This window comes from Macrotis lagotis, chromosome X (genome assembly GCF_037893015.1).
Source record: "Macrotis lagotis isolate mMagLag1 chromosome X, bilby.v1.9.chrom.fasta, whole genome shotgun sequence".
NCBI classification, from domain to species: domain Eukaryota; kingdom Metazoa; phylum Chordata; class Mammalia; order Peramelemorphia; family Peramelidae; genus Macrotis; species Macrotis lagotis.
The window spans coordinates 306,531,787-306,546,776 of NC_133666.1; the positions used below are offsets into that span (position 1 = coordinate 306,531,787).

The 14,990-nt window shown below is 37.6% G+C and overlaps 1 protein-coding gene across 3 annotated transcripts in view; it reads left to right on the top strand.

Moving 5' to 3' along the window:
- The window catches only part of MYO5B (myosin VB), a 565,377-nt gene that overhangs the window by 521,932 nt on the left and 28,455 nt on the right, over positions 1-14,990 (top strand). For 2 of the 3 annotated variants that reach the window (XM_074208684.1, XM_074208685.1), the window contains 2 exons: positions 8,964-9,162; positions 14,223-14,316. In XM_074208684.1, the coding sequence (XP_074064785.1) occupies positions 8,964-9,162; positions 14,223-14,316 (293 nt within the window). Of the gene's footprint in view, positions 1-5,289; positions 5,368-8,963; positions 9,163-14,222; positions 14,317-14,990 lie in introns of all 3 variants that reach the window. The other variant, XM_074208686.1, reaches the window with a different exon arrangement.

A 14,990-nucleotide genomic window follows, 5' to 3' on the forward strand; every position in this document is an offset into this window, starting at 1 on the left:
AATTAATCTAACTTGTTCAAGATCACAGAGAGGTCAGGGCAAAGTCAAACAAGGATTGAACTTTTCATACCATGTTCCTCCTATTGGGTCACTCTTCCAATTCAGCTTTGCCAAAGTGGAGAAATCCCAAAGAATCAACTCTTTAGCACAGTGACAGGTTGGGCTAACATGACCCTAGGACAGTTGCCTATCAGAGGCCTGAGAAACTTTTCAAATCACTGAATATTCTACGTAAAAAGCAGCTATTGATTGGTATGCTCGGTCCATATATGCATGGTGCATATATGCATGAAGTATATACAGTTAATACCATGGTGTATACACACATGCATTAAGATATTATATATATATATATATATATGTATGTATTATGTATGTATGATGTGGGTGTGCATGATGTGATACACATGACTCATATGCTGAGTAAGCACAATTGACCTTGTTTATTAAGGAAGGGAATGTTAGGAATGAAAAGTGAACCTTTTGGAGAGTTAGGTTTAGACACCAGGCTACCCAGACACTTCAGGTTTGTGCCATCTGGGATACAATACAACTGAGTGGAACCTCCAGATTCCCAGGCCTGGGTTTGTAAACAATTTCTTTCACTACCCCTGGTTAGACACCTGTGATTTTTCTTTTGGAATTTAAAATGCCCTAATGTTTGTGAAAATGCTGCAGCTTTCAGCAACATTTGTTTCTGCCAAAAAAAGCAGATTGTCAAGTACCACAAATAATTTTATGTGTTTTGTGAAGTTTGAAACTTCAAATGGCTTGGGTCCCTTATTTCATAGATTGAAGATGTCTTGTACTCTCGGTATCTTTATAAACTAGAACCAAGAGATAGTGTAGAAAAAAAATGAAAACTAAAGACATAGACAGTCCCAGAAGGTTTCTCTTTTTTAGAGATAAGAATTTTATAATCTCAGTCCTAGAAAAGACCTGGAAAGGTTGAACTGCTCTAACCCTACCTCTTGGAAGATAACAGTTCAACATTGCAAGAGAAGTGATTGCCAATTTCTATTTCTGCAGCACTCCTAGGCGAGAGGTTATGTCACATTTGTTGTAGGTCTGTTATCCTATTTACACACACACACACACACACACACACACACACACACACAATTTATAGCAAGGACTATGGAATCAAAAGGGCAACTAGGAGGTGCAGTGGATAGAGTGCTGACCTTGAAGTCAGGAAGATTTGAGTTCAAATCTGGCCTCAGAGATTTACTAATTTTGTGACCCTGGGCAAGTTACTTAATACTGTTTGCCTTTGTTTTCTCATGTGTAAAAGAGTTGGAGAAAGAAATGGCAAACCTCTCCAGTATCTTTGCCAAGAAAACCTCAAATAAGGTCACAAAGATTTGAATACAACTGAAAAATGACTGAACAATAGCAAAAATAGAATCATTGGATACAAATATGTATATCTATGTAAAATAATTCTCTACATCTGTTTATCATAAATAATTGTGCTATGCTATAAGAAATGATTTCAATGATTTTAGGAAAACAAGGCTTTTAGAAAAGCCTTGTACAAAATAAAGAAGAGCAAAATGAGCAGAACCAAGAGAACATTGCATACAGTAACAATATTGTTTTGAGAACAATTTTGAGCAACTAAGTCATTTTGACTATTATATATATATATATATTATATATATTATATATTATTATATATATTATATATATCCAGATTAACAAAAATAGAATCAAAGAGCTAGAAAGAAATCCTTCATCTAAATTAAATCTTTATTTCATTGTATAATCTTGGACAAATCACTTCTCTCTAGGGCTCATTTTTCTTACCTAGAAGAGCAAAGGATGAGTCCAAATTATCTCCATGGTCAGTCTAACCCTAAACCTATAGAATCCTTTGATGTCTCATACAAGGAAGGGGACAAAGATCCAATTTCCTGATTTCTAGTACAACACTGCTGTCCAATCAAACTTTATTACAATTTAAATTCATCACAATAAATTCATTTATGTTCATTTGATGTTTGAAATATTGTCATGCATGCAGTACGCAATCAGCAAATATTAATTGATTGATTAAAACAATTTCATAAAACTGTTTTCTATTATAGCCGCTAGGTGGCATTTTCAAGCTAGCAATAGATTAAATAGAGAAATCACAGAAAATCTTCCTCAATTTTAGGCTGAAAAAAAGATACAAAAAGCTCTTTTCTCTCCTTTCCTTGTCTTCACTTTCTCCCCATCCACACTATCCCTTCCTTCCCCTACCCCCTTCTGCTGATAATCTCTTCTTTTGATAAATCTCTGAGGTCCTGGTGTGCCATGTCATTTCTGGGACAGGTATACTGAGAAACAGGTTGTACTATTGAAAACTTTAAAGACTGTATAAACTTGTCTATAAAACTGCAAGACACAAAAATCTTGTAGATATCAAATGAAAGCTATTGTTCTAACAAGAAAAAAACACAGAAAAGTAGATAGAAGATATCACAGACAACATCAGTTCAACCCCACCTGCACCCATTGTATAAGTATAGAAACTGAGGACCTGAGAGATTGCAACTTGTCCTAGGTCAAGAAGGCAATAAGGTCAGAGGCACAATTTAAAATGAAGTCCTTTGATTCCAAAACTAGTGAATTTTCTACTGTGATTTCTTGCCCTTCAGATGTCTGCAAAATTTTCTTTGCTCCCGAAGAAGATCGCTGTAAGTAGGGAGAGCAAGAGTGGTCTCCTCTAGAAGGGAGTGCTAAAGAAAGCCTCGTCATCTCTCAAATATGTCTTGGCATAGTGTAGTGAGAAGAGCAATGAGTAGAATTCAAAGAGATGTGGTCCTAGTCTGGGATCTGCTTCATCATCATTGATCTTTTGAAGCTTCAGTTTTCACATTTTACCCATCCCACTTACCTTGAGGGTTGTTGTGAGGGTTATTAAGACAATGTATGTGAAGGTGATATAACTGCATGCTTTGACAATGCTTTGTGATCTCAAAGGTCATTTTTCACTTTTAAAAGTGTATAGACTGAGGGCCAAACATATTGTCAGAAATTTCCAGCTATGTTATTCCTTTGATATGATCTTGACCCAAAGACTCCAAGTTAAAATGGCACCTATTAATCTAACTTCTCCACTTGGATGTCCTGCAAATATTTCGAACCCCAATGACCAAAAATCACACTTTACTTTTCTCTTAAACCTGCTCTTCTTAAGACATCACTATTTCTGGTTAGCTAGGTGGCACAATGGAGAGAGCATTGGCCTTGGAATCAGGAAGATCTGAGTTCAAATGTGACCTCAGATACTTAATAATTACATAGCTATGTGATCTTGGGCAAGTCACTTAATCCCCCATTGCCTTGCAGAAACAAAAAAAAAAATGACATCACTAGTTTAGTCAAGTTTACCACTATTCTTTCACCCCTTCACCCATATTTGTGACATCCCTCACATTATTCATCAGTTTGTTACCAAACCCCGTGGTTTCCACTCTTGGAGTAACTCTTCTGTCCTTCTCTTTATCCCTACTTCCACTGCTACCACTCAAGGATATGCTCTATAGTCATAAATCTAAACTATTGTAAAAGCATCCCAACAGGTCTTCTTACCTCCAGTTTCCCCCACTCTGACCCATTTTCCATAACACTTTCAGAATAACTTCCAGATCTGATCAGGTCATTCCTTCATTAAAAAATTCTTCAATGACTTCCCATTGCCTCCTGAATAAAACTCACATTACTTTGTCTGATGTTCATAGTCTTCCAAATTCTAGCCTTATCTATATTTCCATACTTTCCTCATATCCTCTTCCCCTGACTCTATGCTCTAGTAAAACCACAGTCTTTATCCTTCAAATGTGGCATTTACTTTTTCTATGTTCATGCCTTTGTTCATATATATCCCTAGATGCCTTCTTTCTCCCTCTTTACCCTTTGAATTCCTACTTTTCCTTTGAAATCTACCTCAAAAATTACCTCTTCTACACATTTTTCTCTCACCCTCCATCTTTTCCTTGGTAATAATTTTCCCCCTTTGTTCTATTAACTTCTAATGTAATGATGATATAATGGTGATATTTCTATGTTAGGGATCTGCATATATATCATATTGCCTATTAGAAAAAAATAAGCTCCATGAAGGCATGAAAATTGTATTATATAATGCCTTTTTAATGTCTATTGCCTAGAACAAACAGATAATAAGTATTTTTATAATGAATTGATCATAGAACAGAAGAGTTCTGTGAATTCATTAGCACAGATATAATAAGCTCTGAGAGTATAAGCTTATGAGGAAGGAGAAGAGGGGAGTGTGAAGGGGAAAGGTCTGATACTGTCTAGAAATGGACAGGTCAATGGAGCAACTCAGTTATCAATATGAGGCATTAACTAAGTTGCTTCTTTGCACAGGGTCTGAACTTGATATTAGGGTTGCTGTCAAAAAAAATCTTACAATTCTATACAGGAAAAACATAATACCAGATATCTACTTTGAACAAGACACCAGATTTCTGCATGTATTCCGCTATTTTTTTTTTATTTAAGCAGAGCCAGATTGTCTCAAAATCATTAACGTCATAAATCTGTAGGTGGTGAGGTAGTGGTGAATCATTCCTTCTTCCTGCTTGGCATTCTAAATCATTTGCTATTCCATCTCGAGTACTCCCATCCCCTCTACCCAGCGTGGAAGCAGACCCTTTCCTCTCTGCCTTGGCTTTGCAAGCTTTCATTGCTTTCTTTCACTCCCTGGATCTTGATCATTCAGGTAAATGCATCTCTGGTGTGTGTGTGTGTGTGTGTGTGTGTGTGTGTGTGTGTGTGTGTGTGTGTGTGTGAAGGCATTCATTGGGCCATGGAACTTTATCCATCCTCCTCCTCCTCGTTAGGGCAGATTCCCAGAAGCACCACACGTAAGTTATCCTTTATTTTCACTTTGGTATGTATTTGCCCCGCTTGCTTTATTTGCTATAATCATAGGTGATGATAACATGAGGCTGAAGGCATGAAAAATGTATTTTCATGATGGTTAACTAAGTATAAAAAACAAGAGCCTGATAACCCCCCAAGGATTTGCCATGCATTCGAGGGAAATAAGATAGGATATAGATCATGCAGCGATCTTATCTTTCCCTTATCTGAATGTATCTCACACAGATGCTATCCTTTGGTCTCTACCCTGCCTTAATTCCTTCCTTTATTTTTGAATTATATCTGGGCTCACTGGGCTTTCTTAACTTTCTCTTCTGATATATCTGTCTGATTACCTATCTCTCTATCTACTGGTTTCCTTTTTTTTCTCCTGTCCTTTATTTCTAGCAAGACTGAGGACTGGGGATATTTGAATGAAGATGGAGAACTCGGCTTGGCCTACCAAGGTCTAAAGCAAGTTGCCAGGTCAAATAATCTTCTTTCCTTCCTGTTTCTGCTTGGTCTGTTCTGCCTGTTCAACTACTTCCTCTGGCTTTATGTTAACAAGAGTAAATCTAGGGTCATGAATTACCCACTAGACCCTTTTTAGATGCTAGGCCCCTGATGACTCAATCCTGTTCTCACTCTTCTTTTTGTATCAGGGATAGAGCTTTCACATGAACAGGGAAAAATCATGGTGGTCATAATACCTTACATTTGTCCAGAACTGAAGTGTGTTCTAAGAAATCCCCTGTATGTTTTCTCCTTTGATTCTTCTAACCTCCAGATGCAAGCAGGACAGATATTTTCACCCCTATTTTGCAGATGAAGAAATTGAGGACCAGAAATGACTCTACCCTTTGTAGCCAAGAATTCCAGGTTTTCCATTTTTAAGACATAATTTTTATTATAAACTTAAGTTGTCTCCACGACAGATAAACAAATGACAGGAAGGAGAATTAGACTTAGAATCAAGAGAAAACTGGGTTTGAATTTCTCTGGTCCCTAATGGCTATGTGACTATGGGCAAGTCACTGAATACTTCTGTCTTTTGTAAAATGTGTATAATAACCTTTATGGTGCCCACTCATCAGATGGTTATGAGGATCAAGGGGAAAAGTGAATACAATGTACCTGAAAATTTTAAAGTAATTATTTTATCAATAGCAAATAATATATTATTACTAACAAAATAAGAGAATAAAATCATGCGCAAATAATTTATAGTCTGCCAAAAAGGTAATGTTCATTTTAGCAAAACAGTGACAAAAATATCTTATTTGCTATGTGCCCTTCTGTTCATATTTCCATCTGTACTAAATGTGATTGCTCTCAAATTGCAATCATTAGTGTAGGAGAGAGGCAGTAAGGCCTGGCCCAGGGAATAGAGCACTGCATAGACCAGAATTCTTATTTGACCACTGACATAGCCTAGCCATGTGACCCTAGGTAAATCCCTAAGCCTCAATTTTCTCATTTATAAAGTGGGGACAAGATCACCTTCTGTAGGGAATTCTGAAGATTGAATAAAATGATCTGTATAAAGCCCAACCTTTAGAGCGCTGTTTAACTATAAGACTTGTGATGACGCTGCACTGGTGCCATTTTCTTTTGCTCTTGTTGTTGTTTAGTGGTTTCAGTCAGGTCTGACGATTCATGATCCCATTTAGGGTTTTTTTGGCAAAGATAATAGCATGATTTGCTATTTCCTTTCCCAGCTAGAAAGTGTCCAGGGTCACAGAACTAGTGCCTAAGGCTGAATTTGAACTCAAGACCTCCTGACTCCAAGGCCAATACTCTATCCACTGTGCTGATTATCTGTCCCTCACCATAGCAATTTGCGTCCCATATTGTGGCCTAATTAGTTCAAAGGCTATTTGGTAGAAACCTGATTTGATTCTAACCAAAGCCAACTGTGATGGAGACTGATTCCTGTGGGTCACCTTGAGAAGACAGTCTTTAGCTTCCTTTCCCTTCAGCAGATATTCTAGAGGCCTCATGGCAGGACTTGAAGGTAGAACACATAACCATTTCCCATTTGATCCTGGGAAAACACTACTATATGGACAAGAAGGCCAATGAACCCATTGTGTGGGTGGCCTCCAGCTACTTGTTAACAGTGAGTAGCCCATACCACTGGAAAAGGCATGGGAGGGCTCACTCTGAATTGCATTCAGCCTCACATTCCTGCTCACCTTGAGTTCTCTTTTTGTACATCATAGATTCCCTGGCCTTAAGGTTGACACTTTCAAGCAACTATCTTGAAACAGTGGCATAATTCAACCCCTTCCTAACCCATCCCATTTCAAGGGACTTAAGTAATCTTCCCTTCCATGCTCATTTTCCAGACTCTTATGACTCCAAGAGCCCCTGTATCCATCTCCTACCTCATCCACTAAATGATTTGTCTTAGATGAATGCTATTGCATCTATACTCCTGAAGTTTCATATGACAGATGAGGCATCGGAATTGTAGTCAAGAAGGCCTGGGTTCAAATACTACCTTGGGTAATTTACTTGCTTCATGACCCTTAGCAAGTGATTTCCCCTCTATTACAGATTCCTCGTCTATAAAATAGGAGTGCTAGAATTAATGTCTTGCCTCTAAAGTCCCTCCCAACTCTTAATCTACTATTTTGTGATATGATATGTACATATGGTACATATGATGTGGGCCAGTCTTTATCATATTCATCTCAAGTATTAATGATGTACCTGCTGTATACATAATGGCAAGGAAAAAATTTGAAACTCAAAATCTTACCCAAAAAATGAATGTATTTTTTACATTTAGTTGGAAAAGAATCAATTAATTTTAAAAATAAAATAATATTTCAGATATAAAAAATACCGAGCCCTACAGAAGTTAAGTGACTTACCCTAAGTCATACAACTATTTAGTGAGAAATCTTGGACTCTTAATTCTGACTCTCAAGTCAAAACCCATTACGCTATGTTACTTTTCAAAGAGCAACAACTCACCAAAGTCAAATAGTTAATTAAAATCTAGAACCCTTAATCTTGTATTTTCCTTTGTTCTAAGCTACTCTAATCTAGATCCCTCTGCCTCCAACTAGCAAATCAATTGAGATTCTTAAAGTCACTTTGAATTTTCTATTACCAACTATTTTTTTCAAAGCATAAAGAAGTGTAGCTATGTAGGCAGATAAGTAGGAAATGCTCAGGGCAGAGAAACATATATTTTACCTTTCAAAGTTTTGTGATAATAGTATAGAAAGAGGAGACAGTAATCCTAGATTTATATCCTGGCTCTGATGCTTCCTGGCTGTGTGACCCTCAAAAATTACTTTAACTTTTCCTCATCTGTAAAATGGGAATGATATATAAAACTGCAAGTGATTGTAAGGAAGGTGACCTTCAAGTACTATGAAATGTAAACTGTATTTTTTTTATGAAAGAGGAGCTATCTAATCAAATCATCTCATCAGTCACTCAGCAAACATTTTCATCCCTCCTCTGTGTTAACATTTTCTCCAGACAGGAGGGTTCCCATTTGGGCTTTGGGGTGAGTGTGAGTATTTTTCCTTAGCCATAGCACCATGACATTTGTAATATTCACAAAATTGTTGTGAGGTTCGAATGAGAAGGCACATGTAGTTATAAAGCTTAATAAGCTTTGTTTGCAGAAACATAAATGTGATATTTTCTTGTTTAGTAAATGAGGATAAGAATTTCATGATGATTAAAGAAGGGTGTTTCTTCCCTTTGTATGTGAGAAGTTAATCTTTGCTCTGATGTTTTAAAAATAGAGAATGCCCTTCTTGCCAAAATTCTCTATATTTATAATGAATTGTTTGAAAGTGAGGGAAGTTGAAGCTACCTGCTTGTCATTCCTGTGATTGGCCCTTTCTGGCCATTAGCTTCTTCAGGATAGTCTTGCTTGCTTGTCCCGAAATTCTCATTTTCTTTGCTTTGTCAGTGTCTCAACTTGCATCTGTTCCTCTACTCCTTAGCTTGTGCTACTTTTCTGAGAAGCCAGCCTAATGTTCTGTGTTTGCTTCTTCTTGGCCGGGGGTTGAAACCTCAGTAAAGGAGTCAATTTGCCCTCCTTCTTCTCATAGGTTACTGGAAGCCCAGCTCCAAGCTCAAAGCCGAGAGCATGAGGAAGAGATGGAATCTCTGAAGAGCCAGATTGAAACCCTGAAGGAGGAGATGGACAAACAGCAGCAGACCTTCTGCCAGACACTCCTGCTGTCTCCTGAGGCCCAGGTGGAGTTTGGAGTCCAACAAGAAATATCCAGGCTGACCAATGAAAACTTGGTAAGGAGATCACATTTACCTCCCTAAAGTCTTGCCTTAGAAGAAGCATGTGTGGCCACAGCCCCTGGACCAAGAATAAGAGCCATGAAATGCATTATTATATATCTGCATAATAAATACCAGATAAGCATCTACCACAGGGGTGGGGAGTATTTTTTATGCCAAGGGCCATTTGGATGTTAAAATACCATTCACAGGCTATCCAAAATTATTAACTTAAAAATTGACCTGCTATATTTGGTCAAAAATTTAGTTAATTCACCCCTAAAAAGCTCCTAGATTATTGAATTTCAATTTTCACCTATGGTTGCTGTGGGAGTACCAGACCAAATGATTTCACAGGCCTTAAATGACTGGCAGGCTGGACATTCCCTGTCCCTTATAGATTTTGAAGGTGGATAGTTTAATCATGAAATCTTTAGAATTCTGGTGAGTCGTTGTATTGATCTGAGTTGCTAAGTTTTTTAAAGTTGATTATCTTTAAAATATTGCAGTTACTATATAAATTATTATCCAGGTTCTGCTCAGTTCATACAAGTCTTAAAGTTTTTATGAAACCATCTCATCATTTCTTAGAACACAACAGTCCATCACAGTCTTATAACATAAATTTTCAATCATTAATTAATGGCCTTCTTGTATTTCCAATTATGACAACAAAATAAGAGCTACTATAAATGTTTTTATACATATCATTTTATTCTTTCCTTATTCTCAGGATATAGACCTAATAGCATTATTACTGGTACTACATTACCATGGCACTTTTATTCTGAAATAGGGACCAATAATATCTTTTGTTTTGAGATCATCAGCTGAAAGGGTAATGAATTTAATGTTCATGATTTACAATATCTTTGTTATTATTGTGAAATTTGAAAGCATATTTTATGATATTTTATTGAAGGAACTGGTTATGTGTAGCATTGGGAAGAGAAACTCAGGGAATATGATAGCCATCTTCAATGTATTCCATTGTTTTCTGGAGGAATAATCAACATTGGTTTCTTAGTCCCAGAGGCTAGAATCAATAGTACTAAATAAAATTTGAGACAGAAATTCGGCAGCAATTAGAGCTATTGAAAAGTTGAATAGGCTACATGAAGAGGTAGTGGGGTATAGTCAGAATTCCTTTTATGTGTTGGTTCTCCTGGATGACTGCTAAGATCCCTTCTAACCCCTGAAAATCTGTAATACTGTGAAACTATTGTAATCTTTATGTCAGAGTTTCTCTAGATACACTTTGGGAGAACCTCACACTATGACTCATTGCTCCCCACCCAGGCAGAAACTCAAAAATTTTTGTATTTGGCATTCATAGACAAGATACCCATCAACTCACAAATCTAGCTTATTGCCTGTACCCAGATTGAACCTGGCCATAAAGCCTAGCAAATCTGACATTCTCCATAAGGTAGCCATGAGCACCTTTTACAAAAACAAGGCAATTTTATTTACACAGTAAAGGACACAGAAAGGATATGTAAGCAGGCTCATTATAGCTAAGTGAAAGAAAGATTGGAGTTGGGAGAGTCTTGTAGTAAGGAGATCAATTAGCAAGCTACTTCAGTAGCCCAGGCATGAGATAGTGGCAGTATGTGAGAAATGTTGCCAAGGCAAAATCAAGACCTTGGCAGTGGAGATGTAGAAGGGACATCCATATTAATGGGTTGACATCCATATCAATGTGCACATTAAGAAAATCATGGAGCTTTAATGCAGTACATTTGGGTGAGTCCATTCTTCCTCATTTAAAAGAAAGTCTGCTGAGCTGAATAAGGTTGCATCTACTTCTACCTGGGAGCCTCAAAGGTCCTAGGAAAGGAGAGAAAAAAGGGGTAGGGGTAGTATTGTTAAGCATACTTATTATGGATACATATGGATTATAGATTATGGAACCTCAGGTTCCAGTCTCACCACTGTATGAATCATAGTAAGTGTTCTAGACAACTTTTATTATACAAATATTTTATTTTTTTTCCAATTATAAACAATCGAAGTTTCTACCTATCATTTTTTGGTGAGGTTTTGAATTTTATACTTTTTCCCCCACCTTCCCTACCTTACCCCTCCCCTCACAGAAGGCAATCTGATAATGTAGATAACTCTTTTAAAGAAAGTGTTAATGGGGTGGCTAGGTGGCATGGTGTATAGAGCACTGGCCCTGGAGTCAGGAGTACCTGAGTTCAAATCCAGCTTCAGACACTTAATAATTACCTAGCTGTGTGGACTTGGGCAAGCTATCTGTGTGACCTTGGGCAAGCCACTTAACCCCATTGCCTTGCAAAAACTTCAAAAAAAAAAGGTGGGGTTAACCTGAATTGGCAGAGGGCACTTCCTGGCCCAGGGTTCTACTGTACCAGTGACATCACTCATCCGTTCCTTTAAGGGGATGACACCTGACTGAATGTTAAGGGTCTAGGTCTTGGAAACTAGAAGGAAGAAAGTAGAAGGATGCTCTTTGCAAAAGGAAGATAGGCAAATTGGTGGAGAACTTAAAACTTCCCGTTTATTAGTAATAATCCCTCTCTTACTGCGTGACGCAGTTTTTTCCCTCACTCCCTCATGAGCTGTCCTACCTTAGGCCAGTTTCAGGAGCTGCCTACCAAAATATTCCCTGATCCCTGATCATTTAATCAGCAAACATTTGTGATGAATTAAAAGTGAGTAGTATTTAGATAAGGAGAGATAAATAGTAGATGACCATTCACTTGACCTCACAGGACTAGGGCAAGTAATGTGGTGTTCCTCCTTCTATAAATTTTCACCATAGGTAATTTAGAGAATTAGGGGGGAAAGGGGAAGAATTTCATATAAGCAACAGCAAAGAATGCAAAAAAAAATCTCACACTTTAATATATTCCCCTTCCTGTATCCTTGGCTTGCAGATTTTGATTATATTATGTAAAGGGTCTTTTGAATCACTTTAGGATTTTAAACTCTCTACTCATAATATTGAGAAGTCTGGAGGATCAATTTTCAAGAGAAGTGGTCAGTGTTTTGGAGCTAAGGATCTGAAACTAGATTCTTGGATCCAAAGGAAATTTGTCCTGGCCACCACAGTAATTTATGCTATCAACTGTGGTACTCACTATATAAAGGTTACTCCATTTTCCAATATTTTCCCTAAAATGACCACTTTCAAACTCAAAAATTTTCAAATTTGTTCAGCTGAGAAAGGCAAAAATGTTTTTTGCACATGAGTCTCTGGAGAGCTAAGATAAATAAACATCAAGAGCTTGACTAAGGAATAGATTCGTTTATGTTTCATGTTTGAGGGCTTTCCCCTAGTAGCAAGTTACCCAAGAGACAGAGAATATGTCTCTTTCACTGCTCTATCCCTGAGGACTAAGGGTATATTTATCTTCTATAAATGTGTTGTATATGACAAAGTAAAATGATTTTTCCCAATGCCTAAATTGGCAAAGAACAAGGTAATGGAATATGGATTACTTGGAAATTCTTTTGCTTCAGGGTAGATTAAAATAAGAGAGAAAAGAATATCTATGAACTCCCCTCCTTCCCATCCTCTCCCTTATTCTGTAGTTCCAAGCAGGATCTAATTTAATGCCAAGAATCTTACCTTCCCTTAGTTATTGATCCATGGATGAAGTTCTAAAAACTAATTCTTGGCTTTGTGTCTAATTGACATGATAAGAACATAATCTAGGTCATGCAATACTGGTGTAGGTTTTTCAACTTTTCTTTTGGATCCTATTCTCTGAAGAGCCTTGATTAAAAAGAAAAATTAATTTATGTTGAATAGAAGGGGCAACTCATGTTCTATAGACAAATTTTGGTGTATGTATACATATGTGTTGTTTGTTCATTTCAGTTGTGTCCAACTCTTTATGATCCTATTTGAGATTTTCTTGGTAAAGATATTGGAGTAATTTGCTATTTTCTTTAGTTAATTTTACAGATTAATAACCAAGGCAAAGAAAGTTAAGCAACTTGCCTAGGATCACACAGCCAGTGTTTGAGTCTATATTTGCATTCAGGAAGATGAGTCTTCTTGACTCCAGATCTAATGCTCTATTCACTGTGACACCGAACTACCCATATATGGGGTGGTGAAAGGCATAGATGTGGTTAAAGATCAAAACCTTGACAAGTGATCCAAATGAAAGGTTATAAGGTATTAAGAAGACATTGCTTAAGCTTGGATTCCTACTGTAAAACTGAAAATGTAAGAACTTTAAACATATTTGCAAATTTGTAAAACACTCATTTCTCCAGGGTCATGTTAGACAGAACATCTCCCTGAAACCAAAGAAATGATTACCCTTTACAGTAGAAATGTTAAGTGGAGTTATCCACTATGATGAAATCATGTTGTAAATGAGCCTTTAAAATGAGCTCCCATCCAGAGCACCCAGGTCCTCAGAGTTAACAAAGTGAGTTTTCTAGAGGGTCATTATATTAGCTTTATTATCCCTGCCCTATTTCATTTGGGGTGGGGAAGCAGGAATTGCTTTTGAGGATGGGAGAGAAGAGAAAAGCTTCTCCTTCCACCTACTTCATGGACTACAGGAAAAGGTAGCAGATGACACTAATAGCAATGAAATCATTCCCAGCTGCTCCAGGTCCCTTATGGCCATTGCTCAGTTAGCTTTGTTCCTAGAGGCTGCTGATGACTCAGGTGGGACCTCGGTCACTATCATACTTTTTCTCTGCTTCCATTGTCTCCTTCGGACTCCTTCAACAATTTCTATACCTCACCCAGGTCCATTCCAGTGAGTACACCTGTTGTGTGCACCCAAGCTGAGTGTGTACTTCCTTCAGGGTTGATGGGGTAACTTGAGAAACTATGGAAAAAACTTGAGAAACTGCCAGGAGGCTTGAATGTAAAGATATTTGTTCCATCTTTAGTGTGAAAACAGATTCTGAATTGGAACTGGATTCCTGGCAAGACATAGCTCCTGGCTTTCCAATGGTGCCTTGTTTTCCACAGGAACAGCTGTTGGAAGGGTCTGGATGAGCCCTATTCTTAGAAAACACAGGATTCTCCAAAGTTGTTTTCATACCTTTTACCTCCAACTTCTTCCTTCTACTTTTAGGATCTCAAAGAATTGGTGGAAAAGCTGGAGAAGAATGAGAAGAAATTGAAAAAACAATTGAAGATTTATATGAAGAAAGTCCAGGATCTAGAAGGTACTTAATAATGATGAGAGTTGGCAGTGCTGGGCATGGTGGGAGAGGCGGCAGGGGATAGGATTGGGACATGTTTTGAGAGAAGTTTATCTGGGGGAAATTGAATTTTTGTTTCCTATTTTCTGCCAAGAACTTATCTGCCTTTTCTTGGATTTCTTTCTATTTAACAAGATTTTGTTGTTTTGATTTCTAGCCCCACCCCCAGCCCCAATTGCTCTGTCAATTCTTTCTGATGGACATTTATGATGTGTAAGGTACTATTCTAAGTACTGGAGGAAATTAAGGTGAAAGTGACACATTTCCCCTTTCCCCAAAAAGCTAATGTTTTAGGTAAATATAACATGTATATCTATGTATCTATTGCAAAACACATTATAAGACAGGCAAAGAGATCAAAACAAGTGCCGTAGGAAAATTTGAGGAGAGAAAATCACTCAGGCATGAGACAGAGAGAGGTTTCTGGAAATGGTACCTAAACTGGGCTTTGAAGGAAGAGCAGTACTTCAACATACATGCCTCCCCATGATGAGTTGTTCAGTTGTGTCCAACTGTTTGTGACTTCATGAGATTTTCTTGTCAAAGATACTGGAGTTCTCCGACTCTTTTACAGATGAGGAAGCTGTGGCAAGCAAGGTTAAATGACTTGTTTGGGTCACTCAGCTAATAAGTGTCTG